Here is a 17166-nt window from a genome sequence, read left to right on the forward strand (position 1 = left end):
AGGTGGAGACTTGGCGGAGGTAAAACGGGGGATGCTGTGCGGGTGGTTCGCGGAGAAGGCAGGACGAATCGGAGAGATGGCAGCGAGGTGGGGCGTGAAGGCTCCAGAAGCCCCACAGGCCCAGAACCTGGGTTCCAGAACCCAGGATTGCGGGTATTAGGAACCGAAGGGAACTGGGAACCGGGAAAGGGGTGTGGTGGGTGGTAAGAACAGGATTGTTGCTGCCGAGAGGGGGGGACTGAACCTGGGGGAATGGAGAAGGACCAAGAGAGGCCCATCTTTGAGAAGCCTGGGGTGGAAATGGGAAGGCCGTATCTTTTGTGACTCAGTTTTCTTTTCCCCACTCTAGGTCACCTCTGACCCTGTTTTCCTAATCCCAGACCTAGTTACTTCGTGAAGGGGGCACTGAGGCTCGGCAGTGTGAGTCTCCCAACACTAATAAGAAAGGCAGGAATACAGAAGGGAGAATTAGAAAGGTTGGGAGGTTGGGAAAGAAGAGCGAATTGGGCAATCTTGTAGGCATTCCAAGGAATTGTGACCTCCACCCTCATCCCCTCAGCATTAGCTGCCCCACAGCAGGGCTCTATCTGGGAGGCCTTCAGTTACTGCTTTGATCCCGGAGGTCTCCCTTTGTGCCTGGGGCAGGTTACCCTAAAGCTCCCTTCCCAGAGGATACTGTAAGAAGGTCGGAGTTGCTTTGGCAACTGAGGTGGTAATAGTGGCTGCCAGATGGACCCCTGGGATGGTCTCTGGAGGGGCACTTTTTTTTCACCCATTTTGTTGCCATGGCTGTGATCCAGTGGGAAGTTCTATAGGTGGGGTTTCAGTACATAGATCAGGCCTCAGCCTGTAGCTATGTCCTATGGGCTCTTGGGAGGGGTTCTGGGAGATGTTTCTGGTTTTGCCCCAAGTAGGGGTTTCCTGAGGAGGTACACCCTTTCTCCTCCAGCGATCTGTTGGAACAGGTAGCACTGTTGCTTGCAGGTCATTTTTGCAAGCCTTTACCTGGGTATGGTGGGAAGACGAATATACTGTTGTTCAAACTATATGGTCTTGGGCTGGAGGTAGCTCAGTGGTATGTTAGTTCCTAATATACATACAGAGGCTCTGGTTTAAATAAAAAACGAAGTTCTATCATCCTGGGCAGTTTCTTCTGGCCTCTCCCACCCTTGTGTTTTATACGTGGTTGACTCTTCACACGATTTTACTTTCTTGAAGTCCTCTTTGGATTTCTTTCCTCTTTGTCAGTTCCCAGGGTGACCCCCTTCATTCAACCAATCTTTGACCTTTTACTTTCCTGAACTCACAGAAATGGCATGGCTCTCCATGCCTGTCTCAGGTGAGTGCCACCCAGGGGAGAGAACTATGGCACAACCTGGAGCAGAACGGGATGCTCTGGAACAGAGCTGGGAGACCAGGGTGTACTCTGCCTGTGTCTCTGTGACCTTGGGCAAGTCACTTCTCTTGTCTTTGAGCGCCACCTTCATTGTCTGATGAAATGGCCTCTGTGGCTCCTTCAGCAGTCCTGGGTTCTAACAAGACTTAGGCTACCGCATTGTTAGCTGCTGGTTGGTCTGTGCTTCATCCATATCTTGGTTATTTTCAAGTGATTGTCAGGCAAGCAGGTCTGAAATGATGGAGCCTACTCAGTGACCCTGAAAAAAATATACTCTGTAAGCTCTTCCCAGGGAGCCTGTGATGTGGTCATTTTCTGAGATTCTTGTATTATTTGTTTCTTAATTTCTTTCTTTAAAAAAATTTTTTAATTGCATTTATCTATTTTGTGTGTGTACCCTGGTGTACATGTGGAGGTCAAAGGGTATCTTGGTGTTGAGTTGATTCTCTTCTTCCGCCATGTGAGCCTCATGGTTTGATTCCAGGCATTGGTTTGGTAGTAATCTATGTTTTTGGTTTTTGAGATGGTCTTCTATTCTATAGCCCAAGCTGGCTTGACTTGAACTCACTCACTACAGGAGATGACCTTGAACTTGCGATCTCCTCACCCGTACCTCAGAGTGCAGGCATGAGCCACACCCTGTTTTATGTAGTGTTGGAATCTAACCCTGGGCTTCTTGCATGCTAGCCCAGCATTCTGCACACTGATCTGCATTCCTAGTCCCTCTCCTTCCCTCTCCTGTGCTTACTGAGAGACTCTTGGTTTCTGTTTCCTTGCCTGCTGAGTTTGGTCTCCCATGCTTTTCTTTTGCAGTAAGGAAATGGCAGTAGATGGGTGCTGTTGTCCATGGTAGATGCCCTGTAAGTGTTAGCAACAGCCTTCTAGGCAGAATGGCGTGCCACTTGGTCAGTTGGTGTTAGAATACCACCCAAGCCCAGACTTAACTATGATCTGACCTCAGTCTCAACTCCATCCCCACTCTGCCACTCCTCATCCCGGAAATTACTGCCCCGTTGATGCTGTTTTTTTCTCTTCCAAAGCTACTCATTGCAAATTTTATCAGATCTCAGCTGATTAAAAAGGTAAGAAAGGCACACAGTGATTGCTCTGTTCTCCAAGGAACTTTAGTATAGTTTTTGACCTTTTGGATCGTTTAGGAATCAAACTGACTTGGTAAACCAGTCCTGTGATGGGAGGGGGAGGGCAACAGATGCAGCCACAGGTAGTGTTCTTCTTGTCATGGCTGGCACTGTTGTCTGCTCCTCTTTGGTTCGGTTCTGCTCTTGGACATTTGTTTACTCCCCCTCCTTCTCTTTTCCCATTTGTAGTTTTATTTTTTTGAGACAGGATTTTATGAAACTGGCTGGCCTTGAACTTGCTATTTGCTGAGGGTGGCTGGGTCCTCCTGCCTTCACCTCCCAAGTGACGGAATTACAGATGTTGTCCCCGTGCCTGGTAATGCATAGTATTTTAAAACCAATTCACAAAACAACTTTTAAAAATGGTGGCTATAGCTGTAGTTGAAGTAAACTGGTTTACTGGGCAAACATCAGTTAAAACTTTATTTTTTTATTATTTATTTATTTATTTGGCTTTTTCAAGACAGGGTTTCTCTGTGGCTTTGGAGCCTGTCCTGGAAACTAGCTCTGTAGACCAGGCTGGTCTCGAACTCACAGAGATCCGCCTGCCTCTGCCTCCCGAGTGCTGGGATTAAAGGCTTGTGCCACCATCGCCCGGCCAGTTGAAACTTTAGACTTGGGGGCTCTGTCCCATCTATTTTGTGCCCATTCAGTGTAAGTTATTAAGTTCCCTGGAAATGTTAGACTTACGTGTTCCTCATTGCCTGCCTCAGTATGGTTCAGTGGGGTGGGCAAAAGCAATTACTCTGTATTCTGTGGAGAACTGCACTTTCCAGCTCAGAGTAGATGGGTAAATTTAGTCTATTTTCACCTGGGTTAATATCAACTGATTCAAAGGACCTGCCGAGCCTGGGGTATACCTGTACTTGAGACCCTCCCTCAAAACAAAACGATAACAGATGGACCTGCTGACATTCACTTGGTTTAAAGGTCATTGACAATAGTACACTTGCCTGGATGAGCTGCTCACTTACAAACCCGGTCTTGGCAAACAGAAATGGAAGACTACCGGGTTTAGTTTAAGGCTGGTACAAAGAGCATAGTGTGACGCTGTCTCAGATAAGGAACACAGACCCTCTATGTGTGTGCACACGACATCAGTGGAAAATATAGAAAGGAAAAAACTATGACCACAACAGTTTTTGCTCTTAAAATGTCTTAATGGGCATAGTGGCACACACTTTTAATCTTAGCATTCAGGAAGTAGAAACAAGCAGATCCCTGTGAGTTCAAAGTCAGCCCTGTCTACATAGTGAGCTCCAGGACAGCCAGGGCTCCACAGAGAGACCTTGTCTTGGAAAACTAAAACAACAACAATAGAGAAACAGACAAGAGAAAAGGTCGGGAGAGATGGCTCAATGGTTTAGAGCATCTGTGGACTTGTGACTCGTGCAGAGGACCCAGGTTTTATTCTCAGCACCCACATGATAGCTCACACCCATACTAACTCTAGTTCCAGGGTATCTGCTGCCCTCTTCCCACCTCCCCAGGGACCAGGCACACACGTGGTACACATCCATTCAAGCAAAACGTTCATACATAGCAAATTAAATTTTAAAAAATTATGAATGGGGCTGGGCGGTGGTGGCGCACGCCTTTAATCCTAGCACTCGGGAGGCAGAGGCAGGCAGATCTCTGTGAGTTCGAGGCCAGCCTGGTCTACAAGAGCTAGTTCCAGGACAGGAACCAAAAAGCTACGGAGAAACCCTGTCTTGAAAATCAAAAAAAAAAATTATGGATGGTTTTATGGCATGGTTTGCCTCTTAGCAAGAAACACAGGGCAAATCCAGTGTACTTGCCTGGCATGCTTGAGGCCCTGGGCTCAGTGCACCAGCACCCGGGGACTGAAGACTGGAAGATCAGGAGTTGAAGTTCAGATAAAAATGTCTGGCTGGATACATGGGTAGCTGGTGATATTCGTGTTTGTACTGCTAGAGACAGGTAGGCTGCTCAGGCCAAGTGAGAGCACAGGTAGAAGACACTATCCATGTCTGTATGGCTACATACAGCCAGGAAGGCTGCCCAGCCAAGTGAGAAGCAGACTTGATTTTGTAAGTCTGTATTGCATGTTTGCTGACATTTTGTCTTTTTGTGGTAGTAAAATCTTTGGAGGGGGCTGGAGAGATGGCTCAGCTCTTAAGAGCCCTGGGCTGCTCTTCTAGAGGTCCTGGGTTCAATTCCCAGCACCTGCATGGAAGTTGACAACTGTCTGTATTAACAGTTTCAGGGGACCCAACACCCTCACACAGACATGAGTGCAGATAGAACACCAATGTACATAATAAAAAATTAAAAAAATATTTTGAGTTGGGCTGGTGAGATGGCTCACTGAGTAGAGGCACCTGGGTTTGATCCCTGGGTCCCACATGGTGAGAAGGGAGAACTGACTAACAGGTTGCCCTCACACGTGCACACCCCTCCCCTCAGCCAGTCAGGGTATTTTGAGTCTGGTTACTGTAAAAGCTTTGACTTTTCTTTTGAGCCCAGGAAACCCCAATACAGCCATCCCTTTGATCCCTGGGGGCTTTGTTCCAGTACTCCACAGACACCAACATCAACACATACTCAAGTACCTTGTATGGAATGATGCTGTGTCTGTTTATACCTGTACACACTCTCCCGTGCTTTTAAAGTCACCTGTAGATCGGGTACAGTAAATTCCATGTAAATCTTTGATAACATGTACCTGTTCAAAGCCACGCAAAGAAGGTAGACAATGGCTGAGCAGTGAAAGCTGGAGGGGACCTAGGACTCGTGGAAAGGTTGCCCCTACTGCAGGCTGTGTCTGCACATCATTCTTGTAGATTGAGCCTGGGGTGGCAATGTAATTGTTTGAAACTTTCTGGGAATTTTTCCTCCCAAATATTGTCAGTTTAGGTTGACTAACTCTCTGGACAAAATTCCTGTAAGCGGAAAAGGCTAACTACTAGAGGATGGATCCTTAGGAGGCTGTCTAGAATGTTCTGTAGTTTTGAAGATACCTTGATTTGGGTTGAGGCTGGTGAGACTGTGCTGCTCAGTATGGGACATTTGTCTACATTGTCTGACGTGAATCAAGATTGCTATCTGAGCGAGTGATGTAGGCTTCTTAGAATTCTCTCCACCTTCTGAGGAGAGTTTAGAAGAGCGGGCGATCAAGTGTGGCCTTTGAAGTCAGATTGCAGAGGGCTTGATTCGTCCCTGTGGAAGGTGGGGCAGGCCGCAGTCACAGTCAGTCTCTGAGCTTCAGTCCCCTTACCTATTAGTCCCCCTTTAGGGTGTAATGGAGATGTGACAGGAAATCGTATGTAATGTGCTTGACACAAAGAAGATACTCAGTAAACTGATACTTCAGCCTTGTTTCTTTATGCTGCTTTTGAATTTGTAAGGCTCTAGAATTAAAGAGTGGGATTTTTTTTCTGCTGCTGTTTTGTGTGTTGAGGCAGGATTTTGTTCTTTTTCAGGCTGGTCTTGAACATATGATGCTCATACCATAGCCTTCTGAGTGCTGGCACTATACGCATTCCCCATACCAGGCTACCGATTCTCTTTAGGACTTGTGAAGGGTAAAATCCTGCTGTGTTAGGGTGGGGTTCATAGGCACACCTGAATTTTCTGCCTTCCCTAGAGGTGAAAGAGGTTATATCGTGAGTCCCCATCACTTAGCTGTTGCAGCCTATGGAGCAAGCCACAGTCGCAGTCTCTCATGCCTGTGCCTCTTGACCCCAAGGTTTAGGATTCTGCTTCTTTCTCAGACCCCTGCTGTTTCTGCTGTAACATGGAGATGCTGATGGTTTTTCCTAACAGGTTTCACAGAGAACACCCTGCAAGTACCACGTGCCTACAACTGCTCCCAGCTTCCCAGACCACAGCTGTGGGGAGCTTGGGGTACAGCATACGAGATTCTGTATTAAGCTGCTCAGGCAGAGGAGAATGGGGTCTCCACAGCCTGAAGAATGAAGACACGACAGAATAAAGACTCAGTGAGTAGAAGCTCTAGTGAGCAGTATGACAGGTCAAAGGGCAGGAGCAGGGAAGCTAGGGGGAGGGGCCTAAAGTGGAGAGCAGAAACAATGTATAGACTAAAGTGGAGAATAGAAACAATGTATAGACTAAAGTGGAGAGCAGAAACAATGTATAAAGTGGAGAGCAGAAACAATGTATAGACTAAAGTGGAGAATAGAAACAATGTATAGACTAAAGTGGAGAGCAGAAACAATGTATAAAGTGGAGAGCAGAAACAATGTATAGACTAAAGTGGAGAATAGAAACAATGTATAGACTAAAGTGGAGAATAGAAACAATGTATAGACTAAAGTGGAGAGCAGAAACAATGTATAAAGTGGAGAATAGAAACAATGTATAGACTAAAGTCAGGTGCAGTGGAACACACTACCCACTACCTGACTCCATCCTGCTCACAGATGTCAATGAGGAGTGGACGGAAGAAAGAGGCCCCTGGGCCCCGGGAAGAGCTGAGATCAAGGGGCCGGGCCTCCCCTGGAGGGGTCAGCACGTCCAGCAGTGATGGCAAAGCTGAGAAGTCCAGGCAGACTGCCAAGGTATTCCTCCTCTGGCCCCCACCGATGCCACAGCACTACAGCTGAAAGGGGATTTGGAGGGGGGCTTCAGGTCTGGCAGAGAGTAACTCTGGCGGGGGCTTAAGAGACAGAAGACGACAGCGTGCTCTTCCTCCTTCACAGAAGGCGCGAGTAGAGGAGACCTCTACCCCAAAGGCCAGCAAGCAGGGCCGCAGTGAGGAGATCTCAGAGAGCGAAAGCGAGGAGACCAGTGCACCCAAAAAGACCAAAACTGAGGTGAGAGGCCTGGTGCCTACTGTGACTTGTTTCTGACTGTTCTTTCTCTAAGCGTATTTTGTGCACCACGCCTACTTTGACTCTGCTCAGATAGAAAAGTCCTGTTGGGTGCTTATTTGTAGTGGTCCTGTCTATAATATGGTAGGCTTCAGTTAGAACAGTAGGTGACAGGGCAGGGCCAAGAGGGTAGGGAAGGCATCACAGCCTCCTTTGTGGAAGGGACAAGTAAGTTATTAGGATACAGAAATGGGGCTGGTAATGTGGCTCACTTGGTAGAGTGAGTTCCTAGTATATAGTGCTCAGTCCACACATTTAATAGCTGGACACAGCTCTGACCCTAGCATTCAGAGGCAGTAAGATAAAAATTCAAGGTCAGCCAGGCAGTAGTGGTACACACTGTTAATCCCATCAGGGAGGCAGAGGCAGGTGGATCTCTGTGAGTTCCAAGCTAGTCTGGTCTACAAAACTAGTTCTAGGACAGCGAGGGCCACACAGAGAACCCTATCTCAAAAAATAAACAAAAAGTTCAAGGTCATCCTGTGCTATTGGTGATCTGGAGGTCAGCCTGGGCTATATGAAACCCTGTCTTTAAAAAAAGCAAGCAAGGAAGAAAGAAAACAAAAGGAAACCAAGCATGGGGGATAGCTAAAGGAGATCAGGGATGCGCATAGAGTACACAAGAGATGGCAAGAAGGGTCTGCAGTCAGTCGTGAATCCTGGGAAAGCAGTAAAGGAAGAGAGGAAAACCGAGCCCTCTTCCCTGACAGCAGGAGCTCCCTCGACCACAGTCTCCATCGGATCTGGACAGCTTGGATGGGCGCAGCATTAATGACGATGGCAGCAGTGACCCTAGGGACATAGATCAGGATAACCGAAGCACATCTCCCAGCATCTACAGCCCTGGAAGTGTGGAGAACGACTCCGACTCATCTTCCGGCCTGTCTCAGGGCCCAGCCCGCCCCTACCACCCACCTCCACTCTTTCCTCCTTCCCCTCCACCACCAGACAGCACTCCCCGACAGCCAGAGCCCGGCTTTGAACCCCATCCTTCTGTGACACCTACTGGATATCATGCTCCAATGGAGCCACCCACATCTCGATTATTCCAGGGCCCACCTCCTGGAGCCCCTCCCCCACACCCACAGCTCTACCCTGGGAATGCTAGTGCAGGTGTTTTATCTGGGCCCCCCATGGGCCCCAAAGGGGGAGCAGCTGCCTCTTCAGTGGGTACCCCTAGTGGAGGCAAGCAGCACCCCCCACCCACCACCCCAATTCCAATATCAAGCTCCGGGGCCAGTGGTCCCCCTCCAACAAAGCCACCTAATGCTCCAGTGGGTGGTGGGAACTTACCTTCTGCTCCACCATCAGCTACTTTCCCCCACGTGACCCCAAACCTGCCTCCTCCACCTGCCCTAAGACCCCTCAACAATGCCTCAGCCTCTCCTCCTGGCATGGGGGCTCAGCCAATCCCTGGGCATCTGCCCTCTCCCCATGCCATGGGTCAGGGTATGAGTGGACTTCCTCCTGGCCCAGAGAAGGGTCCAACTCTGGCTCCCTCACCCCACCCTTTACCCCCAGCTTCTTCCTCCTCTGCCCCTGGGCCCCCAATGCGGTATCCATATTCATCCTCCAGTAGCTCTGCAGCAGCAGCTTCTAGTTCTTCCTCCTCCTCGGCCTCCCAGTACCCAGCTTCCCAAGCTCTGCCCAGTTATCCCCATTCTTTCCCTCCGCCTACAAGTATATCTGTCTCTAATCAGCCACCCAAGTATACCCAGCCTTCCCTCCCGTCCCAGGCTGTGTGGAGTCAGGCTCCTCCACCTCCTCCTCCCTATGGCCGCCTCTTGGCCAGCAACAACACCCATCCAGGCCCTTACCCTCCTGCTGGAGGCCAATCCACAGCCCACCCACCAGCCCCTACACATCACCATCACCAGCAGCAGCAGCAGCAGCCGCAGCAACAGCAACAACACCATCCTGGAAACTCTGGGCCCCCTCCACCTGGGGCATATCCTCACCCCCTAGAGAGCAGCGGCTCCCACCATGCACACCCTTACAACATGTCTCCCTCCCTGGGGTCTTTGAGGCCCTACCCACAGGGGCCAGCGCACCTGCCTCCACCTCATGGCCAGGTGTCCTATAGTCAAGCAGGTCCCAATGGCCCCCCAGTTTCCTCTTCTTCCAACGCTTCAGGCTCTTCCTCTCAAGCCTCCTACTCCTGCTCGCACCCCTCCTCATCCCAGGGTCCCCAAGGGGCATCCTACCCCTTCCCACCCGTTCCTCCAGTCACTACTTCCTCAGCTACACTTTCTACTGTCATCGCTACCGTGGCTTCCTCGCCTGCAGGCTACAAGACGGCCTCACCACCTGGGCCCCCTCAGTACAGCAAGAGAGCCCCATCCCCTGGGTCCTATAAGACCGCCACCCCGCCTGGATACAAACCGGGGTCACCACCCTCCTTCAGAACAGGGACCCCGCCTGGCTTTCGAGGCACCTCTCCGCCAGCAGGCCCAGGGACCTTCAAGCCAGGCTCACCCACTGTGGGACCAGGGCCCCTGCCACCTGCGGGGCCTTCGAGTTTGTCATCTCTGCCTCCACCACCCGCGGCCCCAGCGACAGGGCCGCCCCTGACTGCCACGCAGATCAAACAGGAGCCAGCTGAAGAGTATGAAGCTCCTGAGAGTCCGGTGCCCCCGGCCCGAAGCCCCTCGCCCCCTCCCAAGGTGGTGGATGTGCCCAGCCACGCCAGCCAGTCAGCCAGGTGAGCAGCCGTGGGGTTGGGTGCAGGTGGGTCTGGAAGCGGAAGACGAAGGGACGACGGTCACCGTGCTATTGACATCAGGGACACACGCTGGTGGGGGCCGCTTTAGGGACATGGGCTGGAGGGGGCTGCCCTTGAGGCTCGGGCTCACAGCCCTGCGCCCGCCCGGCAGGTTCAATAAGCACCTGGACCGTGGCTTCAACTCGTGCGCGCGCAGCGACCTGTACTTCGTGCCGCTGGAGGGATCCAAGCTGGCCAAGAAGCGCGCGGACCTGGTGGAGAAAGTGCGGCGCGAGGCCGAGCAGCGCGCGCGCGAAGAAAAGGAGCGCGAGCGCGAACGGGAGCGCGAGAAGGAGCGCGAGCGCGAGAAAGAGCGCGAGCTGGAGCGCAGTGTGGTGAGTGCGTCACAAGGTGCGCCGCGCGCCTCTCCCGGTCCCGGGCTTCGCCACTCCGGTCGCTTCGCCACCTGGCGGAGGGGAGGAGCCACTGCAGCCCCGAAAGCTCAGGCTTCCAGGCAGGAGGAAAAGAAAGCTGGGAGTGGGGTGAGGCGTTTTGGCTTTTCCCCACTGAGATAGTCGGGCGACGTGGGGCTGAGACTTCCCGGAACTGCAGTTCTGACCCCTCCTTTCTGTATCCTGCAGAAGCTGGCCCAGGAGGGCCGTGCTCCAGTGGAGTGCCCGTCTCTGGGTCCAGTGCCCCATCGGCCTCCCTTTGAGCCTGGCAGCGCTGTGGCTACAGTGCCCCCTTACCTGGGTCCTGATACTCCTGCCCTGCGCACTCTCAGCGAATACGCCCGACCTCACGTCATGTCTCCTGGCAATCGCAACCACCCATTCTATGTGCCCTTGGGGGCAGTGGACCCGGGGCTTCTGGGTTACAATGTCCCAGCCCTGTACAGCAGCGACCCAGCTGTCCGCGAAAGGGAGCGGGAAGCCCGTGAACGTGACCTCCGTGACCGGCTCAAGCCTGGCTTTGAGGTGAAGCCTAGTGAGCTGGAACCCCTACATGGGGTCCCCGGGCCAGGCCTGGATCCCTTCCCCCGACATGGGGGCCTGGCTCTACAGCCTGGGCCGCCTGGCCTGCATCCTTTCCCGTTCCATCCGAGCCTGGGGCCTCTAGAGCGAGAACGGCTAGCGCTGGCAGCTGGGCCAGCCCTGCGTCCTGACATGTCTTACGCTGAGCGGCTGGCAGCAGAAAGGCAGCATGCAGAAAGGGTGGCAGCCCTGGGCAATGACCCTCTGGCCCGGCTGCAGATGCTCAACGTGACTCCCCATCACCACCAGCACTCCCACATCCACTCCCACCTTCACCTGCACCAGCAGGATGCCATTCATGCAGGTAAGACGCTCTCTGTCCTCGCTTTGAACTGCGGCTCTGCTGTACCCCATAACGTTCTTCCGTTCCTGCTGGTCAGGCATCAGTCACCCTCTCCTGAGATTACCGTTCTCATCTTTGCTGGACTTCCCTCCATTTCTCATGCCCTCTTCCTATCCCAGCCTTCTGCTCTTGATAACGCACAAAGCCGGAGCCTTTTGAAGGATCGCCTCTTCTCTGTCTTCATATTCTTTCTCTAAGCCCCTCACATGCCAGCGTTCTTGTTCCTCTGTATACAAATCTCGTTTGTTGCCAGCATCTCCTTCCCTTACATCTAGGGATCTTCTGTGTTTCTGCCCATCTGCAGATTTAGAATCTTTTAGAGAAACCCATGTAAGTTTGGTTTTGGTGCCATACTGTATATATAAGTGCTCAACTGTAGCGCTTATAGCCCAGAACACTGCCTGGTTGGCTTTAGACTCTTTTATTTTGAGTTGCTTGTTTCTTCTCGCCCTCATCCGTTCTCCCTCATTAGAGCATTGGTTGATGTATTTAGTAAGTATACAACATAGCAGGCTTTGGGCATTCTCATACAGTGCCTTCTGCTCATATTCATCCCACCTCTTAATATTTTTCCTGTCTCAGTTCTTGAACTCAAAAAATGACCAGTTTTCTAAAAGTATCCTTCATCCCTTCAGAGCAGTGCGTTCTTTTCTTTCCTCCTCAGTCCTCTCTGCTAACTGTGATCTGTTTTCAGTTATACGTCTCTCTTACCAGCAGTTTCTTCTCTTCATCTCAGAGTCTCTAGCTTCCATTATGCTCCGTTCTGCTTTGGATCCCTTGGGTCTGTCTTCACAGGCGAAATCCCTCCACCCCAATGCATGGTTGTTCCTAACCCTGCCTCCTGGTGACACCTTCCTTTCTCTGCCCTCCAGCCTCCGCCTCGGTGCACCCTCTCATTGACCCCCTGGCCTCAGGGTCTCACCTTACCCGGATCCCCTACCCAGCTGGGACCCTCCCTAATCCCCTTCTTCCTCACCCTCTGCACGAGAACGAAGTTCTTCGTCACCAGCTCTTTGGTAAGGATGGAAGTTGGGATGGAGAAACTCACGTGAGGGAGGCCAGAATAGAGGGATTAGGGTGGCAGAGTGGGCCTGTAGAGTTTGGAGAGAGAGGTGAGGAGCTATGGTAGAAACAGAGGCTGAGGTCCTCCTAAAAGAGGCTCAGGTTCTAGGCCCAGGCAGAGAGAAGTTGGCACTTCTGGTTCCATTCTAGCCCTGGCCAGGCAGGCAGGCAGTGTAACTTTACAGCTTAGCCTTAGTTTCCGGTCTGTGAAGTGGCTGACCATCCCTATCCACCCATCACATGCTCCTGTCCTTCCTTCCCACAGCTGCCCCTTACCGGGACCTGCCAGCTTCCCTTTCTGCTCCCATGTCAGCAGCTCATCAGCTGCAGGCCATGCACGCCCAGTCAGCTGAGCTGCAGCGCTTGGCGCTGGAACAGCAGCAGTGGCTGCACGCCCATCACCCATTGCACAGCGTGCCACTGCCCGCCCAGGAGGACTACTACAGGTACGGCAGGTGCTCCCAGAGCACAAGGGGAGGTGGGTATGGGTATACCAAGAGGATACCAGGCCCGTGGGAGGGGCCCTCCTTCCTCAGTCTCATCTCTCTGATGCTTTGCCTCTTACTAGTCACCTGAAGAAGGAGAGCGACAAGCCGCTGTAGAACCTGCGATCCAGAGAGCGGCCACTGCTCCTTTACCCAGACCTTGGAGGACTCCTCCACCCTTTTGCCGCACCCAACCCCCCCAAAGCCGAGGAGAGGGTGCTGCCCACTGGCAGAGCTTCTGCAGCTGGGCGGAGGGAGGGAAGAAGGGACAGACAAGGTTAAGGCCCAGGGTTGTGTGCAGAGGTGGGAAGTGGCAAGGGTGGGGACAGAAAGTGCACAGTATCTTGGACCAGGTCCCTCTTCCTTATCCCCTGCTTTTCTTCTCCTCCCCTAACCCATTGATGTGATTATTTCATCTGTTAGATGTGGCTGTTTTGCGTAGCATTGTGTGCTGCCCCTGCCCCATCCCCCTGTGTGCACCCCCCTCGGCGATGTGTGCCCCTTGCCCGTCCCACATTAATAATTTATATATATAAATATCTATATGATGCTCTTTAAAAAACACCCTGACCAAAACCAACCAAACAAAAACATCCTCACACTTCCCCAGGAATTTGTCTGTGACTTATTTTTTGGGGGGAGGGTGTGTGGGTCTGTTGGGGTGGGTAGGGTGGGAGGTCTGATTGTCTTAGGGGAAATGGGAAGAGATGTGGGGGGCTTGACCATGCATCCCCAGTCATGCTTATGGGGGTACCTCACACTATTTCTCTGGTTTCTCCTAAGACTGGGAAGTTAAGGCAGCTGAGGCCTTTGAGAGTAAGAACAGGCCCACAGTGAACTTGACCTGCTCACACCTTGGAAGCATCCCTGTCACCGACCTGACCAGATTGCTCCAGAAACAACTTCAGGGATCTAACTCCCTTTCCATAGCCTAGTTTGATAAATGATTTTGAAACAGTTGCATTTACATAACCTCAGTAGGACAAGAAGATTTGTATTACTGATTTTCTTAAAGATTTATTTTTATTATATGTATGGGTTCATGTCTGTGCCCATGAATGCAAGAGCCAACAGAGGCCAGAAGATGATGTTGAATCCCCTGTAGCTTGAGTTACAGGCAGTTGAGAATTGTCAGGCAGGGTGACCCCTCTTTGCAGCCCCTCTATTTTTAGTGAGGCAAGGTCACGTAACCCAGGCTGCCCTTAAACTTGTGGCTTTCCTACCTCTTAGTTTTTGTGTTAGTACCACAGAAGTGCGGTACTATGCCCCGTAGGGCCTGACGTTCTGGATAACCCTTGCATTTTGAGAAGGGGATGGGTGACAAGAGCCTAGAAGGACAAGAATACATGGCATCGGGCCACATCGCCTACCACTCCATAAGGCCAATTACACCGGCTTTCGCTCCAAGCTTTTATTATTGCGAAGCCCTGCTTTTGCTCACAGCAACGAAGGAGCTGTGATTGGCTGTTCTTAGCCAATCAGCATTGGGTTATTTGCATAGCCCTCTACCAGACGGTGACAAACTCAAGAAACGACCGGTTTTAGTAGTCTTCTAGAATATTATTTACCGAATTGGATAATAAAAGTGTGCTTTGCTATCTGTATACTTCTGTGGGTGGGAAGATGGCACGCTGATCTCACCCTCACCGAAAGTGGAGTTCGTGCCTTTCCCGGGCTCGCTGCTAACGATGCTCATGAGTGTTACAGCTCTTTTAGAATTTGTCTAGCAGGTTTTCTGGCTCTTGCCGGAAAACCCCTCCCAATCTCCCTGGTTAACAAGAATAGCAACGGGCCCAGCTTGGCGGCTGGTGGGGTTTTTTCTCGCTGTGGTCCCCTATTCCTCTAGGACTTCCGTGCGTGTGTGTTAGGTCCACGCTCGGAGACTTCCGCCTCGCGCGCTATAGCTTCCTTTCCGCCTCCGCTGGCCCGCAGCTGTGGTAGGAGGCGGCTAGCTTCTCCAGATCTCTTCGGTGTTCCCATAGTCAAGTAGCGACTGGCGTTCTATGGCGTCCGCCTCGGCCCAGCCCGCGGCCCTGAGCGCAGAGCAGGCCAAGGGTGAGCCTGGTCCGGGCATGGGCCGCCTTTAGGGGGAGGGCCTTACTACCCATTCCTTCTCCAAGTGGGGCCTTTGCCCAGTAGGGCGGAGGGTTGGGAGGACGAGCTTATCGGGTTACTGATCTCCTCGGTCCACTAATTCCCTACCTCTTCCCTCCTCTGGGCTCGCCCGCCCTGCTCCGCGGACCTCTCTGGGATGCTTCGGTCTTGCAGTGGTCTTGGCGGAGGTGATCCAAGCGTTTTCGGCCCCAGAGAACGCCGTGCGCATGGACGAGGCTAGAGACAATGCATGCAACGATATGGGCAAGATGCTGCAGTTCGTGCTGCCAGTAGCCACACAGATCCAGCAGGAGGTTATTAAAGCCTATGGCTTCAGTTGCGACGGGGAAGGTGGGTCCCACATGGAATGGCGGTGGGATGGATTGGGGGTGGGGCTCATGATCAGTGGCCCCCGAGTCGATCTTTTTCTCGCCACAGGGCGGCAGTCACATCAAAGATTGGTACTCAGAGCTCAGGGCCTACTTATCCTCAGCTTTTTTTCCCCTTTCACTCTCTAAATTTAAAGTACTGACTCTTGAACCCAAGGCCTTATGTTGAGCAAGCTCTCCACCTCTGAGCTGTATCTACTCAGCTTTGAATCAGGAACTCACCAAGGTGCCCGGGCTGGCCTTGAACCAAAAGGCTCCTTTATCAGCCTTCTGAGTAGGTGGTATTGACTAGGCTTGAGTCACCAGGCCTAAGTCTAACCTGAGCTCTTGTCTGCCTGACAACAGGCTTCTGCAGTTTGGTGTAGGGGATTGAGATCTCTCTTCCAGGAATTATATATGTTCATTGATTGATTTGGCCCAGCTAGCCAGGGGCTGCTTGTAGATCTGGGATCTTGTTCTTATTTAGGCTGCTTGAGGACAAAACAGCTAACATGGTTCACCCGAGAGTGGAACGTTCTATTTTAGGACTTTTTTTTCTTTTTTGGTTTTTTGAGACAGGGTTTCTCCGTGGCTTTGGAGCCTGTCCTGGAGCTCTTGTAGACCAGGCTGGCCTCGAACTCACAGAGATCCGCCTGCCTCTGCCTCCCGAGTGCTGGGATTAAAGGTGTGCGCCATCGGGGGCTGGAGAGATAGCTCAGAGGTTAAGAACACTGCCTGCTCTTCCAAAGGTCCTGAGTTCAATTCCCAGCAACCACATGATGGCTTACAACCATCTGTATGGGGTCTGGTGCCCTTTTCTGGCCTGCAGGCATACACACAGACAGAATATTGTATACATAATAAATAAATATTAAAAAAAAAAAAAGGTGTGCGCCATCACCTTTTTTTTTTTTGAGACAGAGTTTCTCCGCATAGTCCTGGCTGATCTGGAATTTGCTTTGTAGACCAAGTTGGCCTCGAACTCAGAGAGCCACCTGCCTCTGCCTGTCAAGTACTGGCACTAAAGGCGTGCACCACCATGCCTGGGCACTTTAGGACTTTTTCACATTGTATCCAGTTGTGCCTAGTGGAAACTGGGGTGGGGGAGGGCTACCCACTTGTGTCTGTCTACTATCGGGCGTCCGTTCCCTGCCTTGGCACACTGGCCTCCAGCAGGCGTCCTTCCTTGCTTCCTCTTGCAGGTGTCCTTAAGTTTGCCCGCCTAGTCAAGTCTTACGAAGCGCAGGATCCTGAGATTGCCAGCCTGTCCGGCAAGTTAAAGGCCCTGTTCCTGCCCCCTATGACTTTGCCACCCCATGGGCCGGCTTCCGGAAGCAGTGTGGCAGCCTCCTGAGATTTGTTCTTGCGCGTGTGCCACCGCCAGGGAAGACGACCTTGCTCTCCAGAGGATAATAAATGCTTGTGACTAAACCTTTGTGTCGGTCCTTTGTAGTCTTGGCTACCCCCACTTGTTGATTCTCACTGCCTCCGGCCTTTCCCCCGCTTCAGCTTCCTTCCTATACTCTTTGCTGGGACCAACCCTGCTCTCAAGAGCCCCTTTCCTCTGTCCTCCCAGGGGGTGGAGTGGGAGGCTAAATGGGCCTCTTGGCATCCTGGGAGGTTTGTTCACAAAGGCGGTACCTCCTCCGAACAGTGGGCTTCAAGGCTTTTCTTTGAGCCCTCTTCTTTCC

General features: G+C 51.9%; 2 protein-coding genes and 1 non-coding gene across 4 annotated transcripts; all 3 read left to right on the forward strand.

Annotated features, from left to right (window-relative positions):
• Atn1 (atrophin 1) lies at window positions 1-13626 on the forward strand. Of its 2 annotated transcripts, none has more exons than XM_075982812.1 (11): window positions 1-19; window positions 350-420; window positions 6322-6497; window positions 6939-7076; window positions 7218-7331; window positions 8099-10089; window positions 10262-10484; window positions 10731-11427; window positions 12339-12482; window positions 12794-12974; window positions 13097-13626. In XM_075982812.1, exons 3-11 carry the CDS (start codon window positions 6471-6473, stop codon window positions 13128-13130), a joined length of 3549 nt encoding a protein of 1182 aa, XP_075838927.1. In that variant the 5' UTR covers window positions 1-19; window positions 350-420; window positions 6322-6470; the 3' UTR covers window positions 13131-13626. The 2 variants fall into 2 exon arrangements, with proteins under 2 accessions (XP_075838927.1, XP_075838928.1); XM_075982813.1 differs by having other exon boundaries at window positions 8102-10089.
• A 1083-nt stretch (window positions 13627-14709) lies between these two features.
• On the forward strand, window positions 14710-14771 carry LOC142856666 (U7 small nuclear RNA). Its single transcript, XR_012911706.1, has one exon. It is a non-coding gene; the product is annotated as a U7 small nuclear RNA (small nuclear RNA).
• Window positions 14772-14890: 119 nt separating this feature from the next.
• Window positions 14891-16906, forward strand: C8H12orf57 (chromosome 8 C12orf57 homolog). The gene is made up of 3 exons (XM_075982817.1): window positions 14891-15068; window positions 15282-15458; window positions 16678-16906. Exons 1-3 carry the CDS (start codon window positions 15017-15019, stop codon window positions 16827-16829), a joined length of 381 nt encoding a protein of 126 aa, XP_075838932.1. The 5' UTR covers window positions 14891-15016; the 3' UTR covers window positions 16830-16906.
• Window positions 16907-17166: the final 260 nt, after the last annotated feature.

The sequence above is a fragment of the Microtus pennsylvanicus genome, chromosome 8, assembly GCF_037038515.1.
Source record: "Microtus pennsylvanicus isolate mMicPen1 chromosome 8, mMicPen1.hap1, whole genome shotgun sequence".
NCBI lineage: Eukaryota > Metazoa > Chordata > Mammalia > Rodentia > Cricetidae > Microtus > Microtus pennsylvanicus.

Bases quoted from the DNA above. Each gene is read 5' to 3' on its own strand.
- Atn1 (XM_075982812.1), top strand. From the start codon at position 6,471: ATGAAGACACGACAGAATAAAGACTCA. The intron at 7,332-8,098 runs GTGAGAGGCCTG...CTTCCCTGACAG, and splicing joins CCAAAAAGACCAAAACTGAG to CAGGAGCTCCCTCGACCACA. The intron at 12,483-12,793 runs GTAAGGATGGAA...TCCTTCCCACAG, and splicing joins TCTTCGTCACCAGCTCTTTG to CTGCCCCTTACCGGGACCTG.
- C8H12orf57 (XM_075982817.1), top strand. From the start codon at position 15,017: ATGGCGTCCGCCTCGGCCCAGCCCGCGGCCCTGAGCGCAGAGCAGGCC. The intron at 15,069-15,281 runs GTGAGCCTGGTC...TCGGTCTTGCAG, and splicing joins GAGCGCAGAGCAGGCCAAGG to TGGTCTTGGCGGAGGTGATC. The intron at 15,459-16,677 runs GTGGGTCCCACA...TTCCTCTTGCAG, and splicing joins CTTCAGTTGCGACGGGGAAG to GTGTCCTTAAGTTTGCCCGC.